This window comes from Alosa pseudoharengus, unplaced genomic scaffold (genome assembly GCF_046254945.1).
Source record: "Alosa pseudoharengus isolate Yale_2024_CS ecotype anadromous, Long Island Sound unplaced genomic scaffold, YU_APseudo_1.1 YU_APseudo_1.1_scf_8, whole genome shotgun sequence".
NCBI lineage: Eukaryota > Metazoa > Chordata > Actinopteri > Clupeiformes > Clupeidae > Alosa > Alosa pseudoharengus.
In genome coordinates, this window is record NW_027468870.1 from 39,086,201 (window position 1) to 39,113,140 (window position 26,940).

Below are 26,940 nucleotides of genomic sequence, written 5' to 3' on the forward strand. Positions count from 1 at the left end.
CAGGTTTATCACCCTCCTCATTCAGGCATAACTGTGCAGACTCTCTCTCCCCATCCTTCATTGCCTGCCACTCTCCTGTCGTTCTCCTTCGTCCACCACCTTCTCCTGGGAAACTGGGCAACGACTGGAAACTTTAACTCACAAGCTGCTAAGTTCAGGACACAGCCATGGCTGAGCGCACGATCCCTCATGCTTACCCCATGAGTATGGAGTATGAGATGAGCAACCCAAGCCGGATGTATGATCAGAACTTTGCTGAGGGTAAGAAGTTCTGCATAGTGACAACACTTTCGGTTATCAAAATACTGTTATGGCCTGTCTCTGTGATCTATGGTAATATGGATTCAAAAAATGTGATGATTTCTGCATTATATATTATGACTTAAAATGCCAGGGAAGCCATGTAATAATGCTAATTGTTTTGCCCTGCATGGTCCTACTCCTGGTCTCTGAAGGTCATTTTTATATGTTTGCTACCTCATAAAAGCTGCCCTACTGTGAAATTATAATGATGCAGTTGCTAAATGCGATGGTACCCAGTGTTATGATACAATAATCATGGTTTCAACTTGCTTCGCAATTCCCCTGACGTCATTTCATTTTAGTGAAATGTTAGTCCTCTGGCATGGCTTATATTTAGAATGCCACACATGACAGAGCTGGCACTGCAACCACTTAAAAATAAACTGTTGCCAAGAGGGATATTAACCAGGCCTATCAAACACTCAACACTGTTGGGTATATAATGTTATACAAAATCACCAGTGCAAACCATCAGTATCAAAATAAATGCATCTAGATACTTCTCTTAGATACAGTGTAAAATTAAAATGGCAACATTATAAAGGAAGTGTGACACTCTTGCAGTATGACTTCCATATTCCTCTCCTATGACTGTTGGCAGAGACATGTTTCTATTTAGAGATTTGTGGGGGTGAGTAAGCGGACAAAGTGGGTGTGTAAACATTAGTTCAGTGATGCAGCTACTGCTGCGTGTTAATAGTTGAACTCAGGTTAATGTAAATCCAGAAAGTATCACAGAAGAGTAAAACTTTAAGCAGTCATTCACCACACCGGCCTGGTCTGATTTCAGACCTGTATGTTTTTGCGTAGCCTTATGTTTTCATCACATATCTCTGTCCGCCACAGCCCTGACTCCTCAGGATCTTCTTACACCAGTGCTGTATCATGGCTACTACATCCGCCCACGCATCAACAAACAGCTCGAGCGAGGCTTCTCGCAGGTGGACTGCGAGGACGACTGGTATCGTGTGCTGCTGGACGTCTGCCAGTTCACGCCGGACGAGCTGAACGTGCGCACAGTGGACAACCTGCTGGAGGTTAGCGGGCGTCACTCACAGCGGGTCGACCAGCATGGCTTTGTCAGTAGGGAGTTCACGCGCACATATATACTTCCCATGGGAGTGGACCCACTTCTTGTGCAAGTGTCAGTTTCGCATGATGGCATTCTGTGCATTGAAGCACCACGGAAAACAGAAGGCATCGAACCTGTGGTCAACCAGATCCAGATAAAAATGGAAAAAAAAGGATCCAAGAGTTCCTAAAGTGGATAGGACTCATTCATGTTCATTTTGGTCTCTCTTGAATTATAATGGCAAGGAATATGGGTGAAATAGGCCATCAGAAAAGGGGGATTAAGCTAATTATTTTCAATTCAGTTAAATTAAATCAGCTGTCTTCCCATATGAAACATGACATATCCTTTCTTTTTTACACTTGATTATCTCTTTGCCTATGACATGTTTGATTAAAATCTCTCTCCATGTATTATTTTGAATCTTATTTTATGATATATTATTATCTGTGGGTCTAGCCACTCAATAGTTTCTTTCACCAACCCATTCATAAAATGAGCAGAGCACAGTTCCTTACAAAGCAAAGGATGTTTAGATCATCAGATATCTTCAGTTTATGGTAGTGGTGTAGGACTTCAGCCTAACCAAAGCACGTGGCATTCAATAAGGATATATAACCATTTCTATCAGTTTGCTTTTCAGACAAAACCAGTGAAAAAAAAACAGTCACATGTATGGGCTAGGCTAAAAACAAAGACATTTTTTAAATGGCACATTCCAGTTTTCAGAAATCAGATGTTTAAGGCCATTTACACTGTCACCTTTAGGGGGCGTGGTCCACCTTTTTGGTGAAGGTACAAAGGTAGCAGTCCGCTATCCACCTGTGCGTCCCCAGTAACCTCGAACAAGGAAATAGCAAACTAACAGCAAAATGTGTGATATGCGATGCCATGAAGTAGGGCTACAATGGGAAATAAAGTAACAAGAACCTTCGATAAGTAAGTATCAACACCTAGAATTTTAACAACTATTTTCATTACATTACATTTAGCAGACACTTCTTGACCAAAGTGTCAACAATCAAAGTTACTCGCAATGTCCGACTTTAGGTATAGGCTAGCCTATTTTATTTATTGTGATGGTTTGCGTTGGTTTGCGTTTTACAGGCTTTCAAGGAAATGTAAAACGCAAAGCCTCTTCACAATTTGCTTCTGCCCGAGAGACTGACCTCCTGGTTACAGTTATTTTTAATGGTGGTCTCAAAATGTTAGGCTACACTCTAAAAAATGCTGGGTTATTTTTTCAACCCAAACGCTGGGTTGAGGCTGTTGGGTCATTTTTTTTGGTTGTTTTTACTCATATTGGGTCATTTCTGTAACCCAGCTTGCTGGGTTGATAGTTTATCACTGCTGGGTTGATAGTTTAGGGCTGTGCTCCCTCCTGTCCCCCACCTGATGTGGAGTACACTACCCAGCACCAGGGTGACTTCAACACAGCTGCATAGTTATTTGAAGGTTGAGGGGAAAAAATCGTCAGGCAGGCAGGCATATTCTTTCAACCGTCAAGTCCAGCAGCTGTCAACATGCAATAAAAATCAGGTGATTTCGGAAGGTATGTATCTGCTTTTATTTCTTTATTTATTTTTATCCAGACGGATTTTAAAAGTCCACCCAGAGACATACCCTTCGTGATATCAAGGAATATTCTGCCTGCCATTTCGTTCAGCTTCAAGCAGGTTAGCAGGTGTCATTCCACTAATATTAGCTACTGTTAAAGTTAAATCTACACAAATACAGACTCATAAAAACATAGTTCTGTATTCACTGGGTAGGAACTGCTGAACAGAAACAAAACGAACTTTTACAACGAACTACAATTAGCATACCAGCAGCTGGTAGGTAACGTTAGCAGACTTGGAAACTTTATGCTAGAGCTAATTAAATATGCTTCGTGGCTAACGTTTGTCAACTAGCTAACACAGTCGAAGTAGTCTCTTCACAACACGTAACTTACGATAATAATCATGCCAAACAACATCGTATTAAATCATTCAGGGTAGCCTCATATTATAGCCATGTAACTTACTGGGTGGTTCTTGGTGGTAACATTAACTTGGATTCACTAATTGAATAATGTGTTAACATTAGCTAGCTAACGTTAGCACTGCTGAACTTATGTTTGTCAGCCTAATGTTAGGCTAATGGCAATGTTGTTATCAAGCTCATCTGACATAAACGCACGTTTTGTAGGCTATTACCGGTATTATGTTTAAAACAACTCCATAATATTAGGTGGTCATGGTTTCCGAGTGTGTTGCACTAATAATTTGTCTCCTGGTGGATTTTTATGTCTGTCAATATCATTCACTGGTAATGGTTCATGCAAGTCTTGATATAAAGTTCTGTGTTGGGCTAACAGTGATTAAAATGCACTTTTTTTTTGTTTGATTGACAGGGCTGACCCCCAAAACGGACTTCGGAATCTTCATGGAAGTATCACATTTATACTAGGCTATCTATTCAAAAATAAAGAAAATTATCAAATAAATAATTGTGTCGAACTGTTTTATTTCATTGCATGGCTTTTGATGGCCATTTAATATAGACTGTTTATATCAGGCCTAAAGCTGTTAACAGAAGGTGACTTTCAAGTAAGTAAATACAAACTTTGAGTTATTAAAAGTTTGTACAAGCAGAGTATTTTAAAAATCAACCAGTAGTTTTTGGGGATTTGGTTACATAACCCAAACATTACGTAACTTTAACTAAACAGTTGTGTCAACATAACCCAACATATTGGTTAAATTTCAACCCAGTTGTTGGGTTAAATTTAGTAACCCAATTTGCTTGGTTAAGATAACCCAATGCTGTGTTGGACCACATTTTACTCAGCGGCTGGGTTGAAAACAACCCAAACTGGGTTGTTTTCAACCCAGCATTTTTTAGAGTGTACCTAATCGCAGGTCTAGGTCTAAATAATTAGCCTCTTGATGATGGCTCAGTGGGCGCTCATGTCATTATCACTCTCATTTAGTCCACTCGTAAAATAACGTTTTGACCAGGCTAGGCTATCGCTTTTATGGGCCTATATGTGTATCTGTGCGCCTATGACACGGTGGGGTGGAGGTGGGTTTGGTTGGGGTGGGGTGAGTTCATATCAACATAGGCTCTATACATCTCTGTACATTCCTGTAAGTCATCATCATAACCTTGAAAAATACTCAAATACTGCAAGAAACTCAGGATGTCTTGGTGTTTAGTTGGTAGGCCTATAGTTTGTATGGTAGACCTAGTAGATATGGGTGATTTGGTAACTTTTTATTATTATTATTTCTGGTTGTAATGTGTTTTGTTTCTTTTAACCAGGTGGGGTGTTGATACAAAGAAGCTTAAGCTACGGAGTAAAAAGAGGAAAGGTATTGTAAAAAACATCCTCTTTTTAGAGCATGACGATAGCTATGAACCACCAGCAACCACTGACCCAGTTGTTTTAAACCATTTAAGCTCTTCTCCATTTGCTGTCTTGTATTTCACTGTAACTAGTATTATTTACAACTACTAGGGGAATAATTTGATAAAATATTAGTTAAATTATTTTATAGATTTAAATGTATATTCTTTTCAAACCAATGGGTTAATTCTTAACCGACCAAAGGGTTTCCCTGAATGCATGTGGCATGCTATAAGAGCCTACTTTTGTCTTTTATCAGCAGTAGCTACACTTGGAAATACCCTTCCACTGTCAAACGTGATTTCTTTACTGAATTTTACTAATGCTGAATGCCTCTAAATCCTCAGTGTAGGAAATCGTAATTGAATAACTTTCTGATTAACCACTGATTGATCTTTACTTTTTTTTATCAGATGCACAGTCAACTCCTCCTGAGCAGGTAGGCTACGTTATTGTCAAAAGCTCAAAAGTGCTGGTCAGCCTAGTTAGTGTCAAGGCCTGTTGCATGTCTTTGTGAAAGTGAAGTAGCCTGATTATCTCAACCCTCTTCAGACAGTAGATGTCCATCTGTACGACACTGTGCCAGACGAGCCTGTTTATGCGAAGGTGAACAAGAAGAAACGACAGCCCGAGGAGGAGCTCCACTATGCTGAAATCCAAGTGTTGCAGTCAGGACAGATGGCCAGCAGAGGGAGACAGAGGCCACCAGTCGGCACCACTGAGTACGCCTCCTTAGACTTCAACACCACACCGCACACAAAGGCCCCAGTGTCCGCCAGTGCCAGTTCCAGTTCCAGGGACGCTGCAGATATTCTCATACCTCCTGGAGCTCTGCAGAGACCAAAATCCAAATCACACAAAAAGAGGGGTCACTGTGCTAAAGATTTGAACGCTGTGTTGGTTTGATTGTTTTTTTTTTGTTTTTTTTTTTAATAAAAGGCTATATGGATTTTTATTTTTATTTTCTTAAAGTTTGGGAGAGATGCAGCAGACTGGAATTTGTAGCCTAAATGATCAAGCCTGTTTAATTTTTGTTCTTAAAAGCTCTGTGATTATTATTTTGATCAAATGCATGTTTTTCTTTCTTTATTTTGTACATGCAAATATATTATAGAAGATTTAGACTGCAGACATATCTAGACTTTTATTTAGCCTACCCCTTATGAGATTGAGTAGCAGCTGCTTAGAAGTGCAGACTCGAGAGAGCTAAAATCTTTGCTTGGGACCTTCTCAATCACAGCAGTGCAAATTCTATGCAGTTACTATGGTAACAAAGTAACAATACCACGTGCTGCAACTGTGTGGGCCTGATTGAAAGGGAAAGCTATTGTGTTCTTCTGAAGCCCCCTTAAGATGTCTGTTTTTGCCCGTGGGACAGTATTTTGGGTTAGGTAAGCTTATTTTTATTGAATTGTTTCCTGGCTCATAACTGATCTGTTCGTAGAATGCAGTTATAACTCGCTAACGTTAGCTGTTCTTATTCAGGGTTGCAAACAACCTCCTGGAATAACTTTCCTTTTGTCCCTGAAGTCGTTAGTTGCGATGTTAGCTGCTTAGCTAGCATAGCTAGCTTATTCTAATAGGCAACATGAAATAAACTATTTGTGAGATTTCACTGTTAAGTCTAAGCTACGTTCCTTAACAATCGAATACTGAATGAAAGTCCCACCCTAACGTTAACCAGCTGTGTGACGTTTGCCTAGTAGCTGTCATCGTTTTTTGACATTCAGGCATTCATGAAAGCCAGCGGCGTCACCAGACCCTAGCTAGGGGAGGAGAATTGTGTTTCGTAGTTCTTGATCTCATTAACCTGCATATTCGCAAATGATCACCAGCAGATGATGACGTTGTCCTCCTGAAGGCCACCGAAGAGGCTGTGTTCAGATATGGCCTCATTGAAGGGATCAGTAAGTACCATAATAACGTCAATGTTAAGTAAACACTCTAGATGTACAGTGTAAGAACGGGGTGCAACGCTATCTGTCTTAAATGTGTCTGCCTTAAGACTATTACATTGCGTTTATGTAGAAAGAGGCATCCTATGAAATGCTGTGAATAAATGTAGTAGGTAACGTTAACCCATCATGATAAGACCATTAAAAAAACTTACAAAACAAACATAAACACAGCACATACTAAAGCCTGATAGACTTTTTCACAACAGCCATTCTGACATGAAGTAGGACTAATGGGTAAGAGCAGGTAGTTACTACTTGCATCAATTAAGCTTCTATTCAATTTATTGCAGGACCCTTAATGTCACACCTGCTTGCTCTAGTTTGCAGTTTTTCATGTCAAAATGCTCTGAAAAAAAGATTTATTTAAACAGGTAAGCCGTGCAACATGCCTGTCATAGTGGGGAGAGTGGTCCAGAAGTCGTGAACTTGTCTATTTATGTCCAGCATTCTCGCTGTGAAGCTAAACATGTTTTTCTGTGGTAAAGGTGTGTAAAACAGTAGAGGCAGGAAGCTGAAGCTAGAGGGGAAGGAAGGATGTGGTTATTTCTTTCTTAGTGTTGTATGTGCTTTGAGTAGACTGATGATGGCAAATTCATCCATTTCTTTCTCCTACATCTCCATTCTCCTTCATAATCTCACAAAGTGACATGAATCATTCCTCTCCATGGCATCACCTGTGGAAATACTTGTTAAGATCACATTTTAAGTAGTTTTATAGTAGTATAGTAGTTTTTCCTTCTTTGGGGGAAATTCATTTGACTTAAAATGACATGACCATAGGCTATGTAGCCTATAGCCTACTTATTTACTGCTGTTTTTGCATTAGACTAGGTTGTTGCCTGCCACAAATATTTAACATGTATGTAGGAATTGTATGCATTACTGCAGGGTTGCAGATTGCAGACAATCAGAGCAACAGATGTATTAAAGAACCATGAATGATCAATGGGATAGTTTGTGGTATGACTTTATCGGAATTCACATAATGTATATTACGGTGAGTGTCCACATTATTTAAGATTCCCGGCTACTGCATGCTATGTTGTATCCATAACAACACAGAAGTAACTACAGTTGACGCATGCGCGGCACTTCCATCTGAGCCTAGTCCACCTCGTATCCTGTTACATGCATAGCAAGCTAACGGGGGTTGCCCATATGGCCATCCCGCTGGCTGAGGTGTACTTGCACCTCTCTTTGTTTGCCTAATGCACCTATATGCCTAACCGGGTTTATCTATCTTGTGATCTGTCACCGTCTCTGTTATTGCCTTCGCACACATCTCTGTATGCAGAAGAATGATTGCATCCTTATCGAAAGGAAATCTACTAGACGTGCTCCAGGAAGGTTTCAGTGAGGTACAATGCACGGCTTATCATTCATAACTTAAGCCTATTTTACTAGTATGGGATGTCGTAAAGTAGAGACTATTTTATTTGTTTACAGCTAGCCAATGCTCAGTAATCCGCTGTCACTTTTGCTTGTCACGTTACGGTTTATTCTCCACATCATAACGATGGTGTTATTGTTATTTCTCAGTGGTGAAGCAAGTAACTTATAAGCATTTGTTTTATTGGCTGTTCTCCGGACAGGAAACGGTGTGTAACGTTTCCAATGCACAGTAGCTAGTAAAGTGTCTTGACATGTTGTAATTGTATTTTTTAGAGACGAGAATGGAAATATAATATGTACAGATTGTATTGATAGACATACATATTGTAAAGAATAACGTTCGAACATGGGAAGTCCGTGCAGTTGCGGGTTGTCTCGACGTTTGACGGAGAGGAGTCTGTTTTCCTTAGGTGAAACTCATTTGAAGCCTATAGATAGCCTTTAGTCCGAGCGAATGACAAAAAAATGTGCAGTGGAAAGTCCCGAAACAAACTCATTGTTTTTTATCGTATGATTACATTTAATGCATTCGCAGGTATTGCCACATAGACTTATACTGTAACCTAATTATACAGTTATACTGGAACCTAATTATGAGGTTGTACAATGGGCGCTGTTGTAGCGAACTGGCGCCCAGTAAGACAACAAGTTAAGTTCATTATTTTCAGAACACTCAAACGAATGTAACAGTTCACTCAATGGATTAGGTTACAATGTTGCTTACTTGATTTTGATGCCTTGCTCCCAAATCCTACAGTGTTTTATCATGACAATCACGAGCACCCAGTCATAGGTTTGATTATTATTATTATTATTATTATTATTATTATTATTGTAAAAGACAGTAAGTAGGCTAACTTTGTGCTGTGATGGGCTGCTTGCTGTTTTCAGCAACCTGTGTGTAAATGTGTTGACCCACTGCCTGGTGTCTAAACGCCACTTTGGAAGTTGGTGAGGTTACTTGGTTGGTCAGGCTAGTTGTGTAGGCTACTGAAATCATTTGCTGTACCATGCTGCAAAAGAGCCCAGTATATAAGCACATGGGCTCATAGGTGCTGCACAGTGGGGGCTCAGCTGATGGGTCGCCGTGGGAACAGACAGTTTGCCCATTCATTCCACCTTGTGCAGGGGACCAGCTTGACATTCCCACAGGACAACTAGGCCAGCAGCCGCCAAAGCTTTCCTGACTGAATAGGCTGTGTGTGAGGCCATCCTCCGGGGAACTGAACCATTCTAAGCGGCTGCTGTGAGTTCAAGTGTGACAGAAATACCTCGGACAGAATGGGCTTTGTCTCCGACCGATTGTATAGCAGTTTGATATCAGCAGTTACCCACACGCTAAATAAACAAGTGAAGATCTTTGAGCCATCTTTAGAGCTTGATTGGATTTATTTAGTGGCTGTCAAAGCTCTCTGGCATTGTTCAGGGAGAACACTTCTGTGCAGGCCACCTGACATAATCTGTCAGTTTACGTGTTTGTTCTGGAGAAGATAATAACATAATAATAAACATAATAAGGTATGACTTCTAAGTGTACTTTAGTGATGACCACATTCATCTTATTTTTTATTCTGCGTCATTTCCCCATCATATGTGTAACTTCCTCTCAGAATGTTGAATGGGCAAGGCCTCTTTAGCTCCGCTCAGCCTTGTACTTCTTTTCTTTGAGGATGATGTTTTTCATGAGCATCACTGCACTGACCATTATATCCCATTTTTCATTCATCTCTCTTGATTTCAAGCTTTGCCAAAGGGGACACAAATTTGCCGACCCGCCCCTTGTTTGGCAAGGGTGTAGGTGATGGGTTTGGGCCCCGGTCCTACATGCTGAATAGTTGTGCAGGAAGGAAGTTTGGGTGCCGGACACTAAGCTCTGCTGTTGTGACGAGGCAGTGAAAGTGCCAGTCGGCCTAATCCTTGCTGCCGAAACCAGCAGGCACGCACTAGTGTGGGTAAAAGAGGGGTGGATTTATCCTGTCAGAAGGGGTGAGCCTGGAGCGCTGATCGGTAAAGCTCCTTTCACAGGCGCTATCCAAGCAGGCGCTAGGACGGGACGCCTAACTGCGGGGCAGACAGGGCAGTGCCGGTTCCAAATTAGCTCAAGGTTGAGAAGTCTTGGAAGAGTCTTGGAAGAGCTGTCTGCTTGGTTGCCTTAAGAGACCGCGAGAAATAGGCACGTGTGTAAACGTGATGCATGACCCCAAGAGTTGCACATAGTAGTTCAAAGGATGATGAGCATATTGATTTGTTTCAAAATCCATTGTAATGGATGTTGGTGTAATGGATAAATAAATGTGCTGCTTGTCATCCACATAAAAATTGACTGAACTTGAGTGGTTAAAAGTTGCCATGAATGTAGGTTGTAATAGCATTACAGAACAACAGGTTTGACGGGTCACTATTTTTAGCTCAGCTGTAAATTGAAGATGGGAATCATGCTGAATTTGACCTGTAACACTCCTTTTAGATTATTCACATTTATGAAAATGTAAAATGTATTATTATTTATTATTAAAATAAGTGATTATAATCCTTTTTATTCACCTGTCAGTGCTTTAATTGTGATACATCTGAGTGACCCCAAACTTTTGAGCGGTAGTGTATATGTGAGTGCTGTGTTTGTATGGTCGCTGGAACACTATGATTTGTCTTTGGGGATGAATGAATAAAGTATCTATCTATCTATCTAATCGTTACCCCACCCCCACCCGACATCTGTTCTAGCCACAAGTGGCGACATATGTGTCCTGGGTAAATGCACAGCTGCGGAAGAAACCTGGAGTAAAGCCTGTCCATGACCTCCGGCAAGACCTCCGAGATGGCGTGGTGCTCGCACACCTCATTGAGATTGTGGGTGAGTTCAGGCAGCAGTGGACTGTTGAGCTTGTTGAGATGCAGCGGCTGACGTCCTAAACCAGTACTGGCAGGAAAGCTCAGAGCAGCGCCACTCTTTTAGCTGGAGTTCAAACGGCAAACCGGTAGGAAAAACTATAATGTCAAGACATCAGGCAATTAGGCTACTGTACTCCGGAATACAAAAATAAACTTCAGAAAGACAAAAGGTTGTTTTCATAAAGAGCCTCAATGACCGATTTGTGAACTATACAGATCAGATGGTTGAGCCAGTGTAGTTCATGTCTGATTATTTCATAAAGATGTAGTAAACCTTTATGTGCTATCAAAATAAAGTTATTTGTGTGTTTGAAATCCTCCACACTCTTTTGAAATTACCTCCATTCAAAGCTTTAAACCTGAGCAGTATATCCATATAACATGGATTTACCTGTTGTCAGTTGAGTTCATTTATCGCAGCTCTACAAACACAGCCTAGGCTAGTTTGAATATTTGCACTGAAAGCACTTATGGAATAGTAGGCTAGTTTGAGTTAAACTGCTCGTTAGAACAGCAAGCCTAGCCAAAATATTTTTAGCCAACTACTTACCAGTACTTCGTCTGAGAAGGTGGAGTAGGCAAATATAAAAGGGATATGTAAGAATAGGCTACCAGGGGGATTTTGAACTCGCATGTGTCATGCACTTTGGGACAAAAAAGACCTTCCTTGACATCATCAGATGTTAGCCAACACCCCACCTCTCCATTCCGAGGGTAGCCTACTGGCTCCACGTTACGAGTCAGCGCAAGCATCAATCAATACAACCAATAGTTCTACAGCAAAATAACTATAACTAAAGCAAAATAAAATAACTAGGCTACTGAAAAGTATAACAGTGTCCACTGTTTGGGTTGTTCAGTAATGAATAATGTGTGTGGTTGCTGTGCTAAACCTGACAGCTTGAAAAGGCTCATTTTAGATTAGGCCTACTTTGGCCAGAGGTTTTTGTTTCAAAATCGCAACACGTCCATATACGTATATATAACGCAAACACATCCATATAGCAACTATTAGATACTGTTGGAGCATTTGAAATACACACACTGCCATTAAGACATTAAAATGTTATCCGCGCTGGAATCTTTGCTTTCAACTGCATAAACAAACAGGTGCACTCCTAAGGCATTTCTAGTGGCACAGTTAACAACATTGAGCTAATGGTAACTTGGGGACAAACAAACAAAACAAAAACAAGTTTTAAAGTCAACATTTTGTACAGTAGAGCATTACACTAAAGTCTGATTCCTTTTTATTTCAAAGTATCTGCGTTGGTTTCGAGTTCAATCCGAAACCCTCTAGTAACATATTGAAAGGGTCTATAAAGTCATATTTTTTTCTGTCTCAGTCATTAGTGTTTGTTTTGTTTTCTCTTTGGACGTCTCTTTAGCTGGTGAGCTCCTTGACGGCATTCATTACGCCCCCCTTGACCCCCAAGAAAAGAAGCAGAATGTGGAAAAGGTTCTACAGTTCATGTCTTCCAAGCGGATACGCATGCCTCAGACCTCCGCTCGAGGTGTGGGACACACCCTCCCCAAGGGATCGTTTCTTAAGCCGACTATCTCTCTGGATCCACATGGTACACATGGCCTCTGTTATTTGTACTGATAACATTTTGTCTCTCTTATCACGGCAGATATTGTGGACGGGAATCTCAAGTCTGCCATGCGGCTGATCCTTGCCTTGGCAGCCCACTTCAAGCCCTCTGCTTCGGCCAGTCACCGAGCGGGCGCCACTACGGCTCGGGGCACGGCGGGGTCATCGCCCAATCACAGGCCTCACTCCACTATGGCTATGGCACAGAATGCCGTGGCGGCACTCGCGGTGGCCCGGCAGGACGCCTCCCGCTCCGGCCGCTCTCTGCTTCACCTGAGACAGGAGTGGAACAGGTGAGCTACCCACCTGCCTCGCACTTTACCTTACCTGGAACTAAGATAAACGCCAGACAATCAGCGCTTCATCCCCCAATAGGCATACTTCAGATTCAGATATCTATTAGTTTGTAAGTGAAAGACTATGCATTGTGTGTGTGTGTGTGTGTGTGTGTGTGTGTGTGTGTGTGTGTGTGTGTCAGGGTTGTGCAAAATTTCAGAATTGAATTGAAACTTGCTCTTAAATTCCAATTAAATTCTTGAATTTCACTTGCATTTCAATTGAGGTAGCAAACAGGAAGCAGAATTGCAATTCGAATTTTGCACAACTCTGATGTGTGTGTGTGTGTGTGTGTGTTTGTAAAGGGGCACCAGGGGTCTCGATCTGGTAGCTCGCTAGTACCACTTGTTTCTGAGTAGAAACAGTTAGTTTGTAAATCTGATGAAATTCCTATCAAATCAAATTCACAGTCTACAAACAGAGAAGGTAAAGGAAGTGAAAGGAGCCTTCAAACGCACACAAAGCTTATTCAGCTGTTTTGGGTGAAGATTAGCTATGTAAATAAAACATGCAACTACTAAAAACATTGGTAGTTCTTGGCCATCTTCGTTTGTCAAAGTAGCTCTCGGAAGGAAAAAGGTTGGAGACCCCTGGTGTAAGGCTTGGAGAAGTAGAGAGTGTATCCTAGTAGGAGTGTAACGGTACCCAAAAATCATGGTTCGGTGTGTATCGCAGTTTTGAGGTCATGATTTGGTTAATTTGCGATACAGTAAGCCTGTAGGTACTGAAGACTGCATTTGGTACATTCGGTACACATCCGTATAGAACCTAACGTCTTGTACCTAAACGGTTCGGTAGGATTACGTGTACCTTTACACCCCTACATCCTAGTCACAAATGCATTCTCAGTTCCAATCAGTTTCAAGCCGAACATGCATGCATCCCTTAGTTTCTTCTTTGGTTCATGCAACTGTGTGTTTAATAGGATTATTTCACTAGAAGGGTATGTGCTCACTCTCGTTTTAAGAGGATCTGATAGTTCGGATTTCTGTTAAGCTAGTGCCATCTGGTTGTTATATGGATATACTGCTCAGGTTTAAAGCTTTGAATGGAGGTAATTTCAAAAGAGTGTGGAGGATTTCAAACACACAAATAACTTTATTTTGATAGCACATAAAGGTTTACTACACCTTTTTGAAATAATCAGACATGAACTACACTGGCTCAACCATCTGATCTGTATAGTTCACAAAACAGTTGCTGCTGACACTTCTCAGAATATTGACAGAATACCATGAAACAATATGTTAAGTGTATACAACTATATTAAATGTATGTTTACATTGTGGTCACTGGAAAAAAGGTTTGTGAGCTCTTAGTATCTGTAGCTGTGTCTGTCCAGCATATTGACCTTTTAGTCTAAAGGCTGATATCTTACCTTATGCAGCCAAGGCAACATGGTTTCCAAGGAGATTGATTGTCCATGCTGGAGTGTGCGGGCTCTGGTGCAGCAGTATGAGGGTCAGAAAGGGGGACCAGACGAGGATTCGGACACAAGGCCACCCAGGTATGTAATGGTCTGAAATGCATCTACATGATTAGACTTGTGATGATTCATATACACGTTTGTCTTGCCCGTATAGTGTGCAGTGTGTGTGTCTGAGCAGTAAGTCACATAGTACATTCTGTCTCTGGGTGGGGGACATGAAATTCAAAGATACGGTTGATTTGTGTACTAGGGGGAACAGAAAGTTCTGTTTTTGGAGGATTCACATGTGGGTGTGATTGCCATGGGACACAACTATTTGGGTGGTATCTATGACTTTTTTAAGTAGCGCTCCTCAGGAGACTGTCACGCAGCACAAGAGCAGCAGCTCAGTGACGCTGATGGCTTTGCCAACATCCTTAGGGCTTTGTGAGGCACAACCAGTCCAAGATGGAACAATGGTGCCACACTGTGAGTTGGTGCAGCCCCAGAGGCCTGCACTATAATGCTGTGCCCTTTCTCATGGGATGCCTTGTTTGGACAGACATTAGCACGGCAAAGCCTAAAGTGCCTCACTACAAACATTTGATTCTTTGATGTAGTCCTTTGAGAAGAGCATTAAAATGATAGTGGGTAAGTGTGGTCATGCAGACGTGTTTGGGCTGTGATGGTTTGGAGGAGATACTCTGTTCCTCAGTGCCCTTCGCCAGGCGGCCGCTCAGTTGAAATGTGTTTTTTTTTCTGGCTGCACAGTTTCCACGATGACAGGAAATAGGAAATACTTCAGAGATGATTATTTTGATTTCTTTTTTTATGCTTTTCAAACATCGTCCAAAGCTCTGGGGTCAGGGGAGGTTGGGGAGTTGAGCTGTGTGCAGAAACTGTCCTCATTTAATGTGAAGATTGATGAGAACACAGAGTACAGAGGGTCCCTGACTCCCAGGGGAAGGAAGGCATGTTGCATCATATTTCACTGTTGGGCCATTCCACAGATCTAGAACAAGAGGAAAAGGTTAAAAGATGGCTGTTTTTGCTGTGTGATCTTATCACATGCTGTCCAGAGATTAAAAACTCACCAAATGTGATGTTTTTCCTGATAATGAAAACAATGGTGCTTTCTGTTTTGCCACAGAATGGGAGAATTTAACATTACAACACAAGGTAGTACAGCTTAAGTACAGGCAGTACCATAGAATGCAAGTCATAACTCATAGAAAAGGTTTGAGGCATTGAAACTCAGAGGAAAATCCACTCCTCTTTGTGTTGTGAAGTTATTTGCCGACTCTTCCTCCACTAATTCTGTAAACGGAACAGCTCGATGGCTGTTATCCTTTATGTCACAGCTGGCATACACATATGGTTTTGGTATAAGTGGCACAAACGGGTAGAAAAATCCATTTTTCATGGTATACTGCATAACAACAATGAACTCTCTGTTGCCAGCTAAACAATGCCCATGAGATCTCAAAAAGGCATAGATGACAACAAGCAAAGCAATGTGTCAAAAATGTGGGCTGCCCCGGTTACATATTTGTGGCCAGCTGTTTTTGGTAGAGCTGTGTTTTGGACAGTCCAAATGAGTAAAAAAAGAATAGATAGAAAAATGTGGTGTTGGCACCTCATATGTATACATTACTGGTTGAATAAGCCTCATGCTCAGAGTCAGATAACATGTTCAAAGCCAAACATAACAGATTAAATACAGATCAGTTGCATTTTGGGTTCTAGTCAGACTATTGAAATACTGGCAAATACATACAGTGCAACTGTAGTTGAATACTACCAAGGGAACAGAGAGAGAGAGAGGGAGAGAGGGAGAGATGGAAGGAGAGAGGGGGTGGGTTGGAGAAGCAGGGGGAGGGTAACCAGGGGGTTGAGCCATCTTCACACAGAGAAAAGGAAGGAGCAAGAGAGACATGGTAAGAGCAGAGCAGAACCTCACAGTGTTTTCTCCCCGCAAGACAACGAGAGCTTCACAGATCCAAAGCTCCTGTGGATGAATAGCAGAATAGCAGTGCTTATGTATGGAAGGTAACTAACGTAGCCAGGAGAGCCCTTGGAGTGAGGAGATGAGATGAGAGGAGAGGGGGGGGGGGCAGGAGAGGAGAGGATGCAGCTGTGTGCGTACATGCGTGCGTGCGTGCGTCGTGGAGGATGACAGAGTGGGGCTCCACTTGTATGTTCCTCAGGTTGGACTGAGCAGCACAGGACGAGAACAGCATTAACATATGTGAGCGGACTCAAGCTGAGCTAAAAGAGCCTGTTGGACTCTCTGTAGGAGTAGTGTGAGTGTGAGTGTGCTCCAGCTGAGCTGCTGTGGGGCTGACTGGAGCCTTTGGACAACTTGTTGGGACGAGACGGAAAACCCTGAGCGGATAGGCAGGGGAAGGGGGCTCCTCCAACTCCCCTCAGAACTTCCACTCAGCTCTTTCCTTCCTCCTGTGGAGCGCAGCGGAGCGCAGCTCCCAGTGTGGGCCGCCGGGCAGGGCAGGGCAGGGCAGGGCAGGAGAGGAATGGTGGGGACTGGGCACAGCGGTGCCGCTGCTCTCCGTAGCCGTAGCCAGAGCAGCAGAGGCTGCAGTGGGTCTACTCTATAGATCTTCAACAGCTACAGCATGGGAGCCAAACAAATCAAATGGTAAGATTATGTACATCCATGCTAATCCTTTTTGCCTTGCTTTAATTTATTTTTTTAATTATTTTAAAATCTCATATATAGCCTCAGTTGTTAGCGAGGATTACCTGCCGATTTGAAGTGACTCTTTGTTAGAACACTCTAGCTTGCCTACTCTGAGTCAGTGCCCAGGAGACAAGGCAGTATCTGCTGATCAGCATAGCAGAGCAGGAAGTGCATGTGGAACACAGCACATGATGGGATGGAGTTAGCACACTGCCCCAATGGGAGAGCCTGTTCAGTTGTTTTTTTATGAAGTGCTTTCATTCATTTTCACAGAATATGTCATAGTTTCACTGGCTCTGCATCAAGCCCTGTTGTGCTCTTGTGAGTTGATATGCTGTTTAATAGCTATGTCCTGTCATCTTTTATCTGTTAGTGCCTATAAGGAGAATGATTTGGAAAGAGTCGCTCTGTGTATATTGACACAGAAAATGTTTTCTTTGTTATTTTCAGTCTTCTTGACAGCTGTTATCTGCAGGTTTAGTTTTGGGACGACTGGTCTGTTTGGTTGTTTAGGTAAAGAAAGTAAATACGCAGTTCCAGTGAGTTTCCTGTAATTTAGCTATAGCACAAAGATAAGCTATCTTTGTGTTGGGTCTTTCTGTAGTTGGCCCAGAGCTCTCTGAAACAGGAGTGGGGTCCCTTAATGGCCTGGGATATGTTGATGCGATCAAAACAAACTGCTGACTGCAGAAACTACTTTGAACTTCTTTCTCTTGTGAGTTTCCACCAGTGTCATGGGAAACAAGGCTTGGGAAAATGTGGCTTGTCTTCTGCCGTCTTGTGCTCAGAACACAAATACAGCTTAGTTGTTCAGCACTGTAACATCCTGTAAAACAGCTCTCCCCATGGACAAGGATCTGTAGCTAAGCAAATTGCCAGTGCAGTGTACGCAAACTCACACAAGCTGCTATTTTTGGTTGAGAAATTCTTTTGTTGTGTGTTTTCTGTAGGCTGAGGTATATCCTTTAAATATAGGCTTAAGGACTGCATTAGAGCATGGAGTGCTCTGCCATGCCACTTTCCCCTTAGGCTTCCCAAGCTAATGCAGTGCTGAAACGGTTATATAACGCTGCGTTCACTTAGTCAGGATTGTGCTGAATAATGAGTCGTGCCAGATATAGAAATCCCTGTGATCTATTATGCTATAGTCTGGCTGGTATGAGGTGTTTGCACTCTCACTGTCAGCTTTACTTAAGATATGAGGGTGACTCCATCTTGTTTTTTCCCCTCGATGAGAACTGACAGGGGACTGTCATCTTCTACGCTGACTCTTGGCTCTTGATTTGTTCTGTTCAGTTGTCATATCAGAGTGTCCGTTATTGGCACGACGGTGTAATTAAACTTTTGCTAAACTCTACTAATTGAAAGAGACCTGTCTGGGATACCCATACGAATCTTTGGCATATTTGGGTTTTGCTCTGCAGAGGCCATTGAAGCCCATTTCCCATGTCCCTAAAACACGGGCACGCAAATACAATCGCTAATAAGGCATGAACATGTATTTCTTTGGAATTGAGGAAACAACTGCATTTATAACTTTCGTTTTTGAGATTGCTATACAGGTTAGCAACTATGGTTTTGGGAAACGCACCCCAGGCTAATAAGTTAATTCTCAAGATGTCTGAATAAAAGATAAACTAAGATTTTAAGAGCTTATGGCTTTTATCATCACATCTAGACTTTAAAGGCAAAATCTTCAATTTTTAAAGGCTTGTGTTGCTAATTGAACTTTTTAGTTAGAATATTTCAGAAGTCAATAATTTATTTGGATTTATTTTATTGATGTTTAGGGGAAAAATAAATCCTTGTATTATCTGCACATATGTAAACAGAGATTTGTGTTGCCAGTTGTTCTTCTATGTGACATGTAGTGCGTCCTTTACTGTTGTTAAACAGATACAGAGTTGAGATCGATCAGAGTGGCTTTGTATGTTACGCAATGGCAGATTTCCCAATGGCTATCATAGCCCATGGTTTGTGTGTGTGTGTGTGTGTGTGTGTGTGTGTGTGTGTGTGTGTGTGTGTGTGTGTGTGTGTGTGTGTGTGTGTGTGTGTGTGCGTGCATGCGTGCCAAATTGAGGCACAGGGAACTGCATCAGCATTGATTGGTGTCCACTTTACTTGCATGTGGAATAAACAGACATCATTTACCAGTGACAATGACTGATGTGTCCTCCTGATGTGTCCTGACACTTACTGTTTCCCTCTTGCACCTGTTCACTTGTAGGACAATGGCTTCTTTGTGTTGGTCAAAGAGAATCCACATTGATATTTATGATCAGATTGTAAACAGATGTGTGACATGCATGCAGTATACTTATGTGCTTGCCTTATCCTATTGGAAGAGCTTCAATAATTCAGAACAGCTGACCTGCAAACAAGCGACTTTGAATTGGGTCAGTTTTACATAATTGATGAATCCCCAGATCAAACAGCATTACTGTGCCCGACACCTTTTTTTTTTCTGTCAGGACTTGATGTTACTGTGGCAACCGTCTCTAGCAACGAGCGTTCTCTTCGGTTGGTGGGCTGGGTTGAACTGTTTGTTTATTGATGGACTGGATTGTCGATTGGGTTTGATCGACTGTGATAGCTGTGTGGTCTCTCATAATACGTTTCCATGTACTTGAGTGATGAATTGATGAGTAATTGATTTTGTAAAATAACTGAGTTTATGTTTGTATCATTAAGCACAAACGTAAACAACAAAGAGCTCTCCAATGTACCTTCTCCACAGTACATACAGTACATAGTGACCCGTTGGCTTACTATTGTGCTATTTTCTGCCTCTTATGTGTCCTCAGCCTCAGGTCACCCAGCCCTACGCAGACTATTAAAGAAGCTCACAGTGTTTCAGAAGACCAGAGAGGGGCTGTTAAAAGCCAAGCAGTGGAAACCATTAAAACAGGTAATTTGTGTGCACATGGGAGGACTGCTCTACAACGTACTACTGTAGGCGTAACATTGGGTTCTGGACCACACTGGACTCAGGGTGGATGTTCTCCACACTCTGACTGCATGTCTCTGACTGACTCTTCCAGAAGATATGGTGAGGTCATCAGCGTGCGACGAGTTGTCTGGCTCCAGGCCTGATGGGTCCGCTGGGGGCTGTGTGTGGGAGGAGCAGCTGTGTGAGCAGCAGGAGCAGCTGGAGAAGGAGATGCAGGAGGCTCGGAGGATGGTGTCCAGTCTGCAGGTGTGCTAGAAAAAACACCACACACACATTTGCCTCTTTGCACTTGTTTTTCCCATTGGAATTACAGTGCAAATTTGTGAACAAATGCAACTATCGATAAGTTAAATCGTTTTGTGTAAGCTACACGTCAACTTAATTAAAGTTAAGTTAAATGAACTACACTAAACTGAGCTAAACCAATGTTTAGGATTTGTCAGGTATCTTAACCCATTCGCGCTGGATGCTGCATGACGCAACATTGACCCTCCCGCTGGATGCTGCGTAGCGCAACATTGACCCTCCCGCTGGATGCTGCGTAGCGCAGCATGCTTTTTATTTCATGTTTCCAGGTGCTACAGAGGCTTAGATATTAAATTTTGGTAGACGTTGACAATTTTTAGTATGTTTTCAGAAAACCCTCAGGAAATAAGGTTATTTAGTCTAGAATGCCATAGGATTCTATAGGCGTTTTTAGCAGGCATTTTAGGAGTAAATGGGTTAATGTGAATGCCTAAGCAATAGCAAAGAAAATGAGATTAGCCTGAACGCAGATCACATGATGCATATCACTATATGTGTGTCCTTTTAATGCAGGAGACCGTGGAGACCTTACTCAAACAGTTTGTGATGTTTTGTGAGGCAGTGAACAGTGGTGTAGTGTTTTGGGATTGGCGTGCCATTTGTGAGTGTGGTGTCATCTGTGTGGTTTTCTAGGCACTGCTTCTCCATGGGTCACTGCCAGAAGACGAGCAGGACGTGTCTCTGGGTTTTGCTGAGGGAGTGGACAACGCAGAGCAACAGCTGGTAGGATCTGTCTGTCAGCTTCCTTTATCTATCCACATGTTCTCTTAGTGAACCCCTTTATGGTTTTGTCTCTCAAAGCGCTCATGTAAGGTTTTTATTTTGATCTACAATGTAGTCGACCACTTTTGTCTGTTTTTTTGTTGTATATTTAGTTATTTGAAATGTTCCAAATGTTGATGAAAGAAATGAGAACATAAATGAATAAAGATGAGTGTGTACACTTTTTTAAGTAAAATCTAGTGAAAATCTAGTAGTTTAGTTTTTTCTTACCTGTCTCCACCCTCCCTGACTACTATGTCACAGGAGATCAGGTGTCTCCCCCCCTCCTCCCCTACCTGAACTTTGCTTTGTCTCCGTGGGGCCCACACATATCCGTTTACCCTTCTAACCATTGACGAGCTGTCCTCTATGGTTTCACTCCCTTTCTTTTCCCTTCTTTCTCTCTCAGTCCAAACTACCGTGTGAGACCTCTGTGTAGGAACACGCCCTTTGCTCAGTCCTTGCAGAGGGATCTTTGAGGCTGTTTGCAAAAATTGTGTGTCCGTTGTTTGTTTTTGAGCTAAGAGGATTTCTCTCCTGTTCTGCTACGCTGTATAGATCATAATCCGCAGTCGTCTGGACCAGAGTATGGAAGAGGCTCAGGATCTGAAGGTAACGTTCCCTGCTACTCTGTAGAAAGGACTTAACACATTTAAGTCCTCTGCCAATTTGTTTACTTGAGCAAGACTCAGGCATGTTCGAAGAAATGTGTGCATAGTGTCATACCTCAACTGGGTTTCAGGCATTTCTTAACTACATATTGAACTGAAAAAAAAGTTAATTGAACTGTGATTACAATAAATGATTGTCAGTTTGTTTGTGCACCTGTCTTACTTGGTGGTTATCGTGCATTAAACTCCTTGATTGATGTCTACCCTGCAGAGGGAGCTATCGAAATTTAAACAAGAGGCACGAAATCTGCTCGGTGTCAAGGTAAACCTTTCATTTGATTATGTTTGGTTATAGCAAAAGTAAATAATACTTGTTATCGAATGAAATTGTGTAAGATTTTTTAAAAAGTATTTTTTGTTTTGGTTAGGATGCCTTGCAGCAGAGAATGGCAGTACAAGAAGCGTGTGTCTTACAACTGAAACAAGAACTTCTAAGGACTACCATGGCCAGAGATGAACTGACTGGTCAGAATGTGAGTTTCTTTTTTTTATTTATTTTTTCTAAAACTAGTCCTCTGTATATAATTTATCTCTAGGTATTTTTAGACTTGGCTCAGAATCTGATAGCTACTGTTTTCCCAGGTGGAGTTGCAGCGAAAGCTAGAGGACCGAAACAAACTACTCAGTGATTACAAGGTGAGTTCAGCCCTATCCAAAAGTGCTCCGCTAAAACTACACTATACTGTTGTAGAGTTCAGCCCTATCCAAAAGTGCTCCGCTAAAACTACACTATACTGTTGTAGAGTTCAGCCCTATCCAAAAGTGCTCCGCTAAAACTACACTATACTGTTGTAATTCATGAGAACTACATTGCAGAGTATGTCCTCTCACAAGCATCAACGAGTTAATGCATTGTGGCATCTTTTGAAAGATATTCAGTCTAGTAAAGATAGCAGATGCTTTTACCCTAAACAACTTACACAGATTTGTAATGGTCAGATATCAAGACTGGGCGGGTCAGGTGATGGTTAACCACCAAACCAGCTTTGTGCTCGTTCCGTTGAGGTTTTTTGTTGTAGTTCCCAATCTGCTGACGTGTGCGTGTCCTTCGCCTGCAGAAAGAGCTGGGTCAGAAGGACAGACTGCTCCAGCAGCAGCAGACCAAACTGGACGACACCCTGCGGAAACTCTCAGAGAGCAGCCACCAGCAGGTAACTGACCATGCCACGTTTTAACCCGCAGTCAGGCGCAGTCTAGTGCACACTGACACTTAAAGGGCACTCGGCTGGGCAGCTCCCCAGATGGTGTGGTGCTCATGAGTGCATGTAATTCACAGACAAGCCTGCAGAGGGAGCTAGAGCGCAAGGAGCGTATACTGCAGGAGCTGATGAACAATCATGATCCAGAGGAGGTACTGCATGCATGAAAGCCACCTAGACCAGGGATGTAGTGGAGGCTAAACGCAAGTAAACGCAGTTTATCCACCTCTGAAATTTCAGAGATAGAGTTTATCCACCTCTCAAAAGAGTTTATTCACCTATTGCAACTTTTCACATTCAAAAATCCCACTGCATTATCCACATTCACAATATGTACACTAATCAACACTCTAGGAACCATGCAATACCACTGGTATTGTTACAAACATTGGACAATAGCCTCCACCATCATCAGCATGTTTTGAATGCCTTTTTAAAAAATCCGATACAGCATTGCAGCAGCATTGAGAACTCCAGTGAACAAAGCTATTATTCTCCTGAAACTAGGATTAAACGCCTTTAACATCCTTTTCCTCCTGGCTCCAGGTCCCTGTTGCCCACAATAATGGATACTCGGAGACGTCCATTCCCCAGACATACAAAGGGGTAAGAAAAAAAACGACCTTATTCAACTTTTTATTATTTTTACACTATGTAGCAGTATTATTTTATATACTGTATACCCTACTGTATATGTTTCATAAAGCTTCTTCACAGACGTCTCTCTATGAAATCTGCAGAGGAGGCAGTGTAATAACATGTACTAATACATAGGGGCTACCATGGCCAGAGATGAACTGACTGGTCACAGTCCTGTTCTCATTCATATGTCCAAACGTGTTCCTGGCCGTCCCCCTCCCCAGGCAGAGGAGCTGCAGCTGGTGCGCGATGCCCTGCGCAGCCTGAGGAGCAGCTTCAGTAGCCACGACCCCCAGCAGCACACGCTGGACACACTGGAGCAGGGCGTGGCCAGCCTCATGGACCGGCTGCACGCAGCCGAGCCCAGCCGCCCACACCAACGCAGGGTACGGCACGCTGAAGGCCTGCACACTTAGTGTCACATGGGTGAAGAGTTGATGTCGGACTGTGTTGATAGTGTTAATAATTAGACCATTTCACAACATGTAGCCACTGTGTAAACCAACTTCCACTGGAATTCCAAAGCTATCACTACTCGCCGGCTGTCTGCTGTCAAAGCACACCGCTTTTCCGAAATGTCTTCATCAAGTTTGCAGAGGTTTAGGTTAGAACATGTAAACAAACACTCTACCTATCTAGATAGCCACTTATATAACAGCACAGTCCACAGGAAAGACAGACCCAGGAAGCTGTTTTACCCTGCCAGTGAATGTGCCATTACCCTCAATGAGGCTGGACACCTGGACACTGAAACAGGCTTATTGTGTGCCAGCATGTATTGTGTACGCTCCAGGAAATGCTGATCAGATACTTTGTGTCTGAGAGACCTAATCACTTGTTGGTGTATAAAAGATCTTAGTGTTGTTTTATTCTGTTACAGGTCAGAGGTAAATCACCAGGACGTAAAGCTGCCCCCACAGACCATGACGCCTGGCCATCTGGCTCTACTAAAAGCTCCTTGGGCCTCGGACTGTATCATACTCACACAGGTTGACAGACACCAGCAGGATAGACAGATGGAGACAGAGACTCAGAGACTCAGACTATTCGGTGCCCCAAAGCTGAGCTGAGGGCCCCCAGTCAGCCTAGTGGAGACGGTGGAAACGGTTTTGGGGGCCCAGGAGAAGGTTTGTGCAGGGAGTCCAGGACCCCACCCCCCCACTGGCCAACAGTGTCCAAGTGTCTATGATCTGGACTTGGAGGAATACTGAATACTGAAAATGAAGAATGATGGTTGCGTAATTAACCTGTCTACATGCCACTGAAGCAGATAGTGGTTGTCAGGCCTATCCATCATGGACACGTTGTTGACTAACTCAAGTCAACCTTGTGACTCCTTTGCATGAGGTTATGAGTGGAAAATGACATAATTAAAAAAAGTATTACCATGCTCATAGGTTCATTTTGGAGTGCCAAGTGCATTTTCACACTTACCCTTTTCACACCAGGGAATTCCCAGGGTGGATGGACATGGGCAGTGTTTCGTGCTCAGGTCGTAGACCTACATAGTGAATATCCTTTGTGATTTGTGGGATCGACTGACATGTCTATATGTCCTTCATACAAACATGTACAATCACAAAATGGTGGATGTTGTAAAAACTAGCTACCTACTAGAGCATACGTAAAACTATTTGAAACTGTTACTTTTCTTAAGTAATGTTTACATGCTCTTGGTTGACTTTATAAGGGTATGCAACTGAAATGTCATGTAGCATTCACTGCCAAGCGAACTGGGTTCATATTGGTATCATTCACATGACCCTAGATATTGAATGTGAGAATGAGCACAAGAAATCCAAGTCTCTCACTCTGGACTGAAATGAGCTGTATGGAAATGACTTTGAAAACACATCTATGATAATAACGCCAACAGGTTTCACTACAGAGCTTGGGTCACCCTGGGATACAAAGTGTGGGTGTGGAAACGCCTGTTGGAACATTTCTGATGCCATTCCTGTTGTTATTCTACGTACATGTCTGCTGTTTATTCTGCACTCCTAGAAAAAAAGGTTCTGTATTCAAACATAGTGCAGGAATCATTTGTTGAGCTTGGGAACTTTTTTCAGGAACATTAATATTTATTTTTTTCAGAGCAGAATCTATTTAGATTGAAATTAATTATGTTTTCTATTATTCTGTTCCTATATTGTGCATCATGCAACCCATGGAGTTAATGTCATTAACTTATGTTTGATACATTTGCTACATCGCTATTATTACACTGATGCTATTTATAGAGGGAAAGGTTAAACAACATTAACAAAGATTCAAGCTCATAATGATTATTTCTGTTTTTTGGTAAAGTTAATTATGATTTTGCTCTTAATTAATGCATGATTTAGTATAAACTATGTTCTTCAAAACAATTTGATGCAGTCCTAGTTCTAAGTTTTTTTTCCAGTTCCTTGAATGGTTCCAAGTACATTATGTGCTCACAGGCCTAGTTTAGAATGAAGAGTAAACTTAATATTTGCATCTCATCAGAGCAGGAAACAGAGGCAGCCATTTTCTGGTCTTGGCAATATTTCACCCAGGGTTACTCTGGAAATATGAAACCCTTTTGTGCTTGTTCTGAATTGGCTATGGATGTTCCTTAGGTCCTCTAGAGCTTTTCAACTGCTAGGGGTATGAGGAATCTGTATTCTTCTCACGGTGTTTCGTATACAACCCTTTGCCTTTCCAGAACCAAGAAAGAACCTAGTCTAGTATGACGTGATGTACTCTCTTTTGAATTGCACTGGTATGGCCCATCCTGAAACACACAACTCTCTATGTGTGGAGGAGTTTGGGAAAGCAAATATTGAGGAATGTTCTCATTAAGAGTTGTGTTATGATGTTTAATGTGTGCTTTGTAACTCTGATCATGTTATTATTGCACAGAAACCTATGTTGTTTTTATAGGCCAAGTTGAAAAGGATTACTTGAGCTTGAGGCTTTGTACAGCTTAGCTTTTGTAAACAGTTTCACTTTATCACTGCAGTTGGACATTTTCAAAGAAAACGGATGATTTTCATGGAGATTGTTAAATTTGTGTATATTCTCGATTCACATTTAATACATTTGAATATAATAAAGTTACATCTTTTACAGATATTTTATTTTATTCTTACATTTTGTTACTTGAAACAACACACTTTGTTGTGTGAGTGAAGGCTAGAAGTTGATTAATCTATAATAAAGATGGTAGAGTATTTTTTGTATAATCTAACTAATGTAATGAGTCCATTGGGGGAACATTAAGAATAGATTCCATGGGGGGGAATCTAATCAATACTAGTAATATAATGCAACAGGCCACTCAAGCTGTTTGTTGTGCACTTCATGCAGCAATGTCCCCTGGTCTGCTGAGCTCTCTGAGCCTTTGCC

The 26,940-nt window shown here is 42.0% G+C and overlaps 2 protein-coding genes across 7 annotated transcripts; both read left to right on the forward strand.

Annotated features, from left to right (window-relative positions):
• The first annotated feature begins 50 nt into the window (after positions 1-50).
• hspb2 (heat shock protein, alpha-crystallin-related, b2) lies at positions 51-5,374 on the forward strand. 2 transcript variants are annotated; one of them, XR_012984563.1, is made up of 5 exons: positions 51-261; positions 1,150-1,340; positions 4,682-4,731; positions 5,180-5,205; positions 5,319-5,374. XR_012984563.1 is itself a non-coding variant. In XM_076273874.1 (2 exons), exons 1-2 carry the CDS (start codon positions 168-170, stop codon positions 1,563-1,565), a joined length of 510 nt encoding a protein of 169 aa, XP_076129989.1. In that variant the 5' UTR covers positions 51-167; the 3' UTR covers positions 1,566-1,785. The 2 variants fall into 2 exon arrangements, 1 of the variants encoding a protein (XP_076129989.1); XM_076273874.1 differs by lacking the exons at positions 4,682-4,731; positions 5,180-5,205; positions 5,319-5,374 and having other exon boundaries at positions 1,150-1,785.
• A 293-nt stretch (positions 5,375-5,667) lies between these two features.
• LOC143111611 (dixin-like) lies at positions 5,668-26,667 on the forward strand. Of its 5 annotated transcripts, XM_076273857.1 has the most exons (18): positions 5,668-6,157; positions 6,605-6,673; positions 10,841-10,970; positions 12,397-12,522; positions 12,643-12,895; positions 14,326-14,445; positions 19,849-19,952; positions 20,086-20,240; positions 20,934-21,023; positions 21,621-21,674; positions 21,945-21,995; positions 22,102-22,206; positions 22,316-22,369; positions 22,792-22,884; positions 23,010-23,084; positions 23,479-23,538; positions 23,796-23,957; positions 24,452-26,667. In XM_076273857.1, the coding sequence occupies exons 2-18, from the start codon at positions 6,653-6,655 to the stop codon at positions 24,563-24,565; spliced, it is 1,767 nt and encodes a 588-aa protein (XP_076129972.1). In that variant the 5' UTR covers positions 5,668-6,157; positions 6,605-6,652; the 3' UTR covers positions 24,566-26,667. The 5 variants fall into 5 exon arrangements, with proteins under 5 accessions (XP_076129972.1, XP_076129971.1, XP_076129973.1 ...); XM_076273856.1 differs by lacking the exon at positions 5,668-6,157 and having other exon boundaries at positions 6,471-6,673; XM_076273854.1 differs by lacking the exons at positions 5,668-6,157; positions 6,605-6,673 and adding an exon at positions 6,689-7,721.
• Positions 26,668-26,940: the final 273 nt, after the last annotated feature.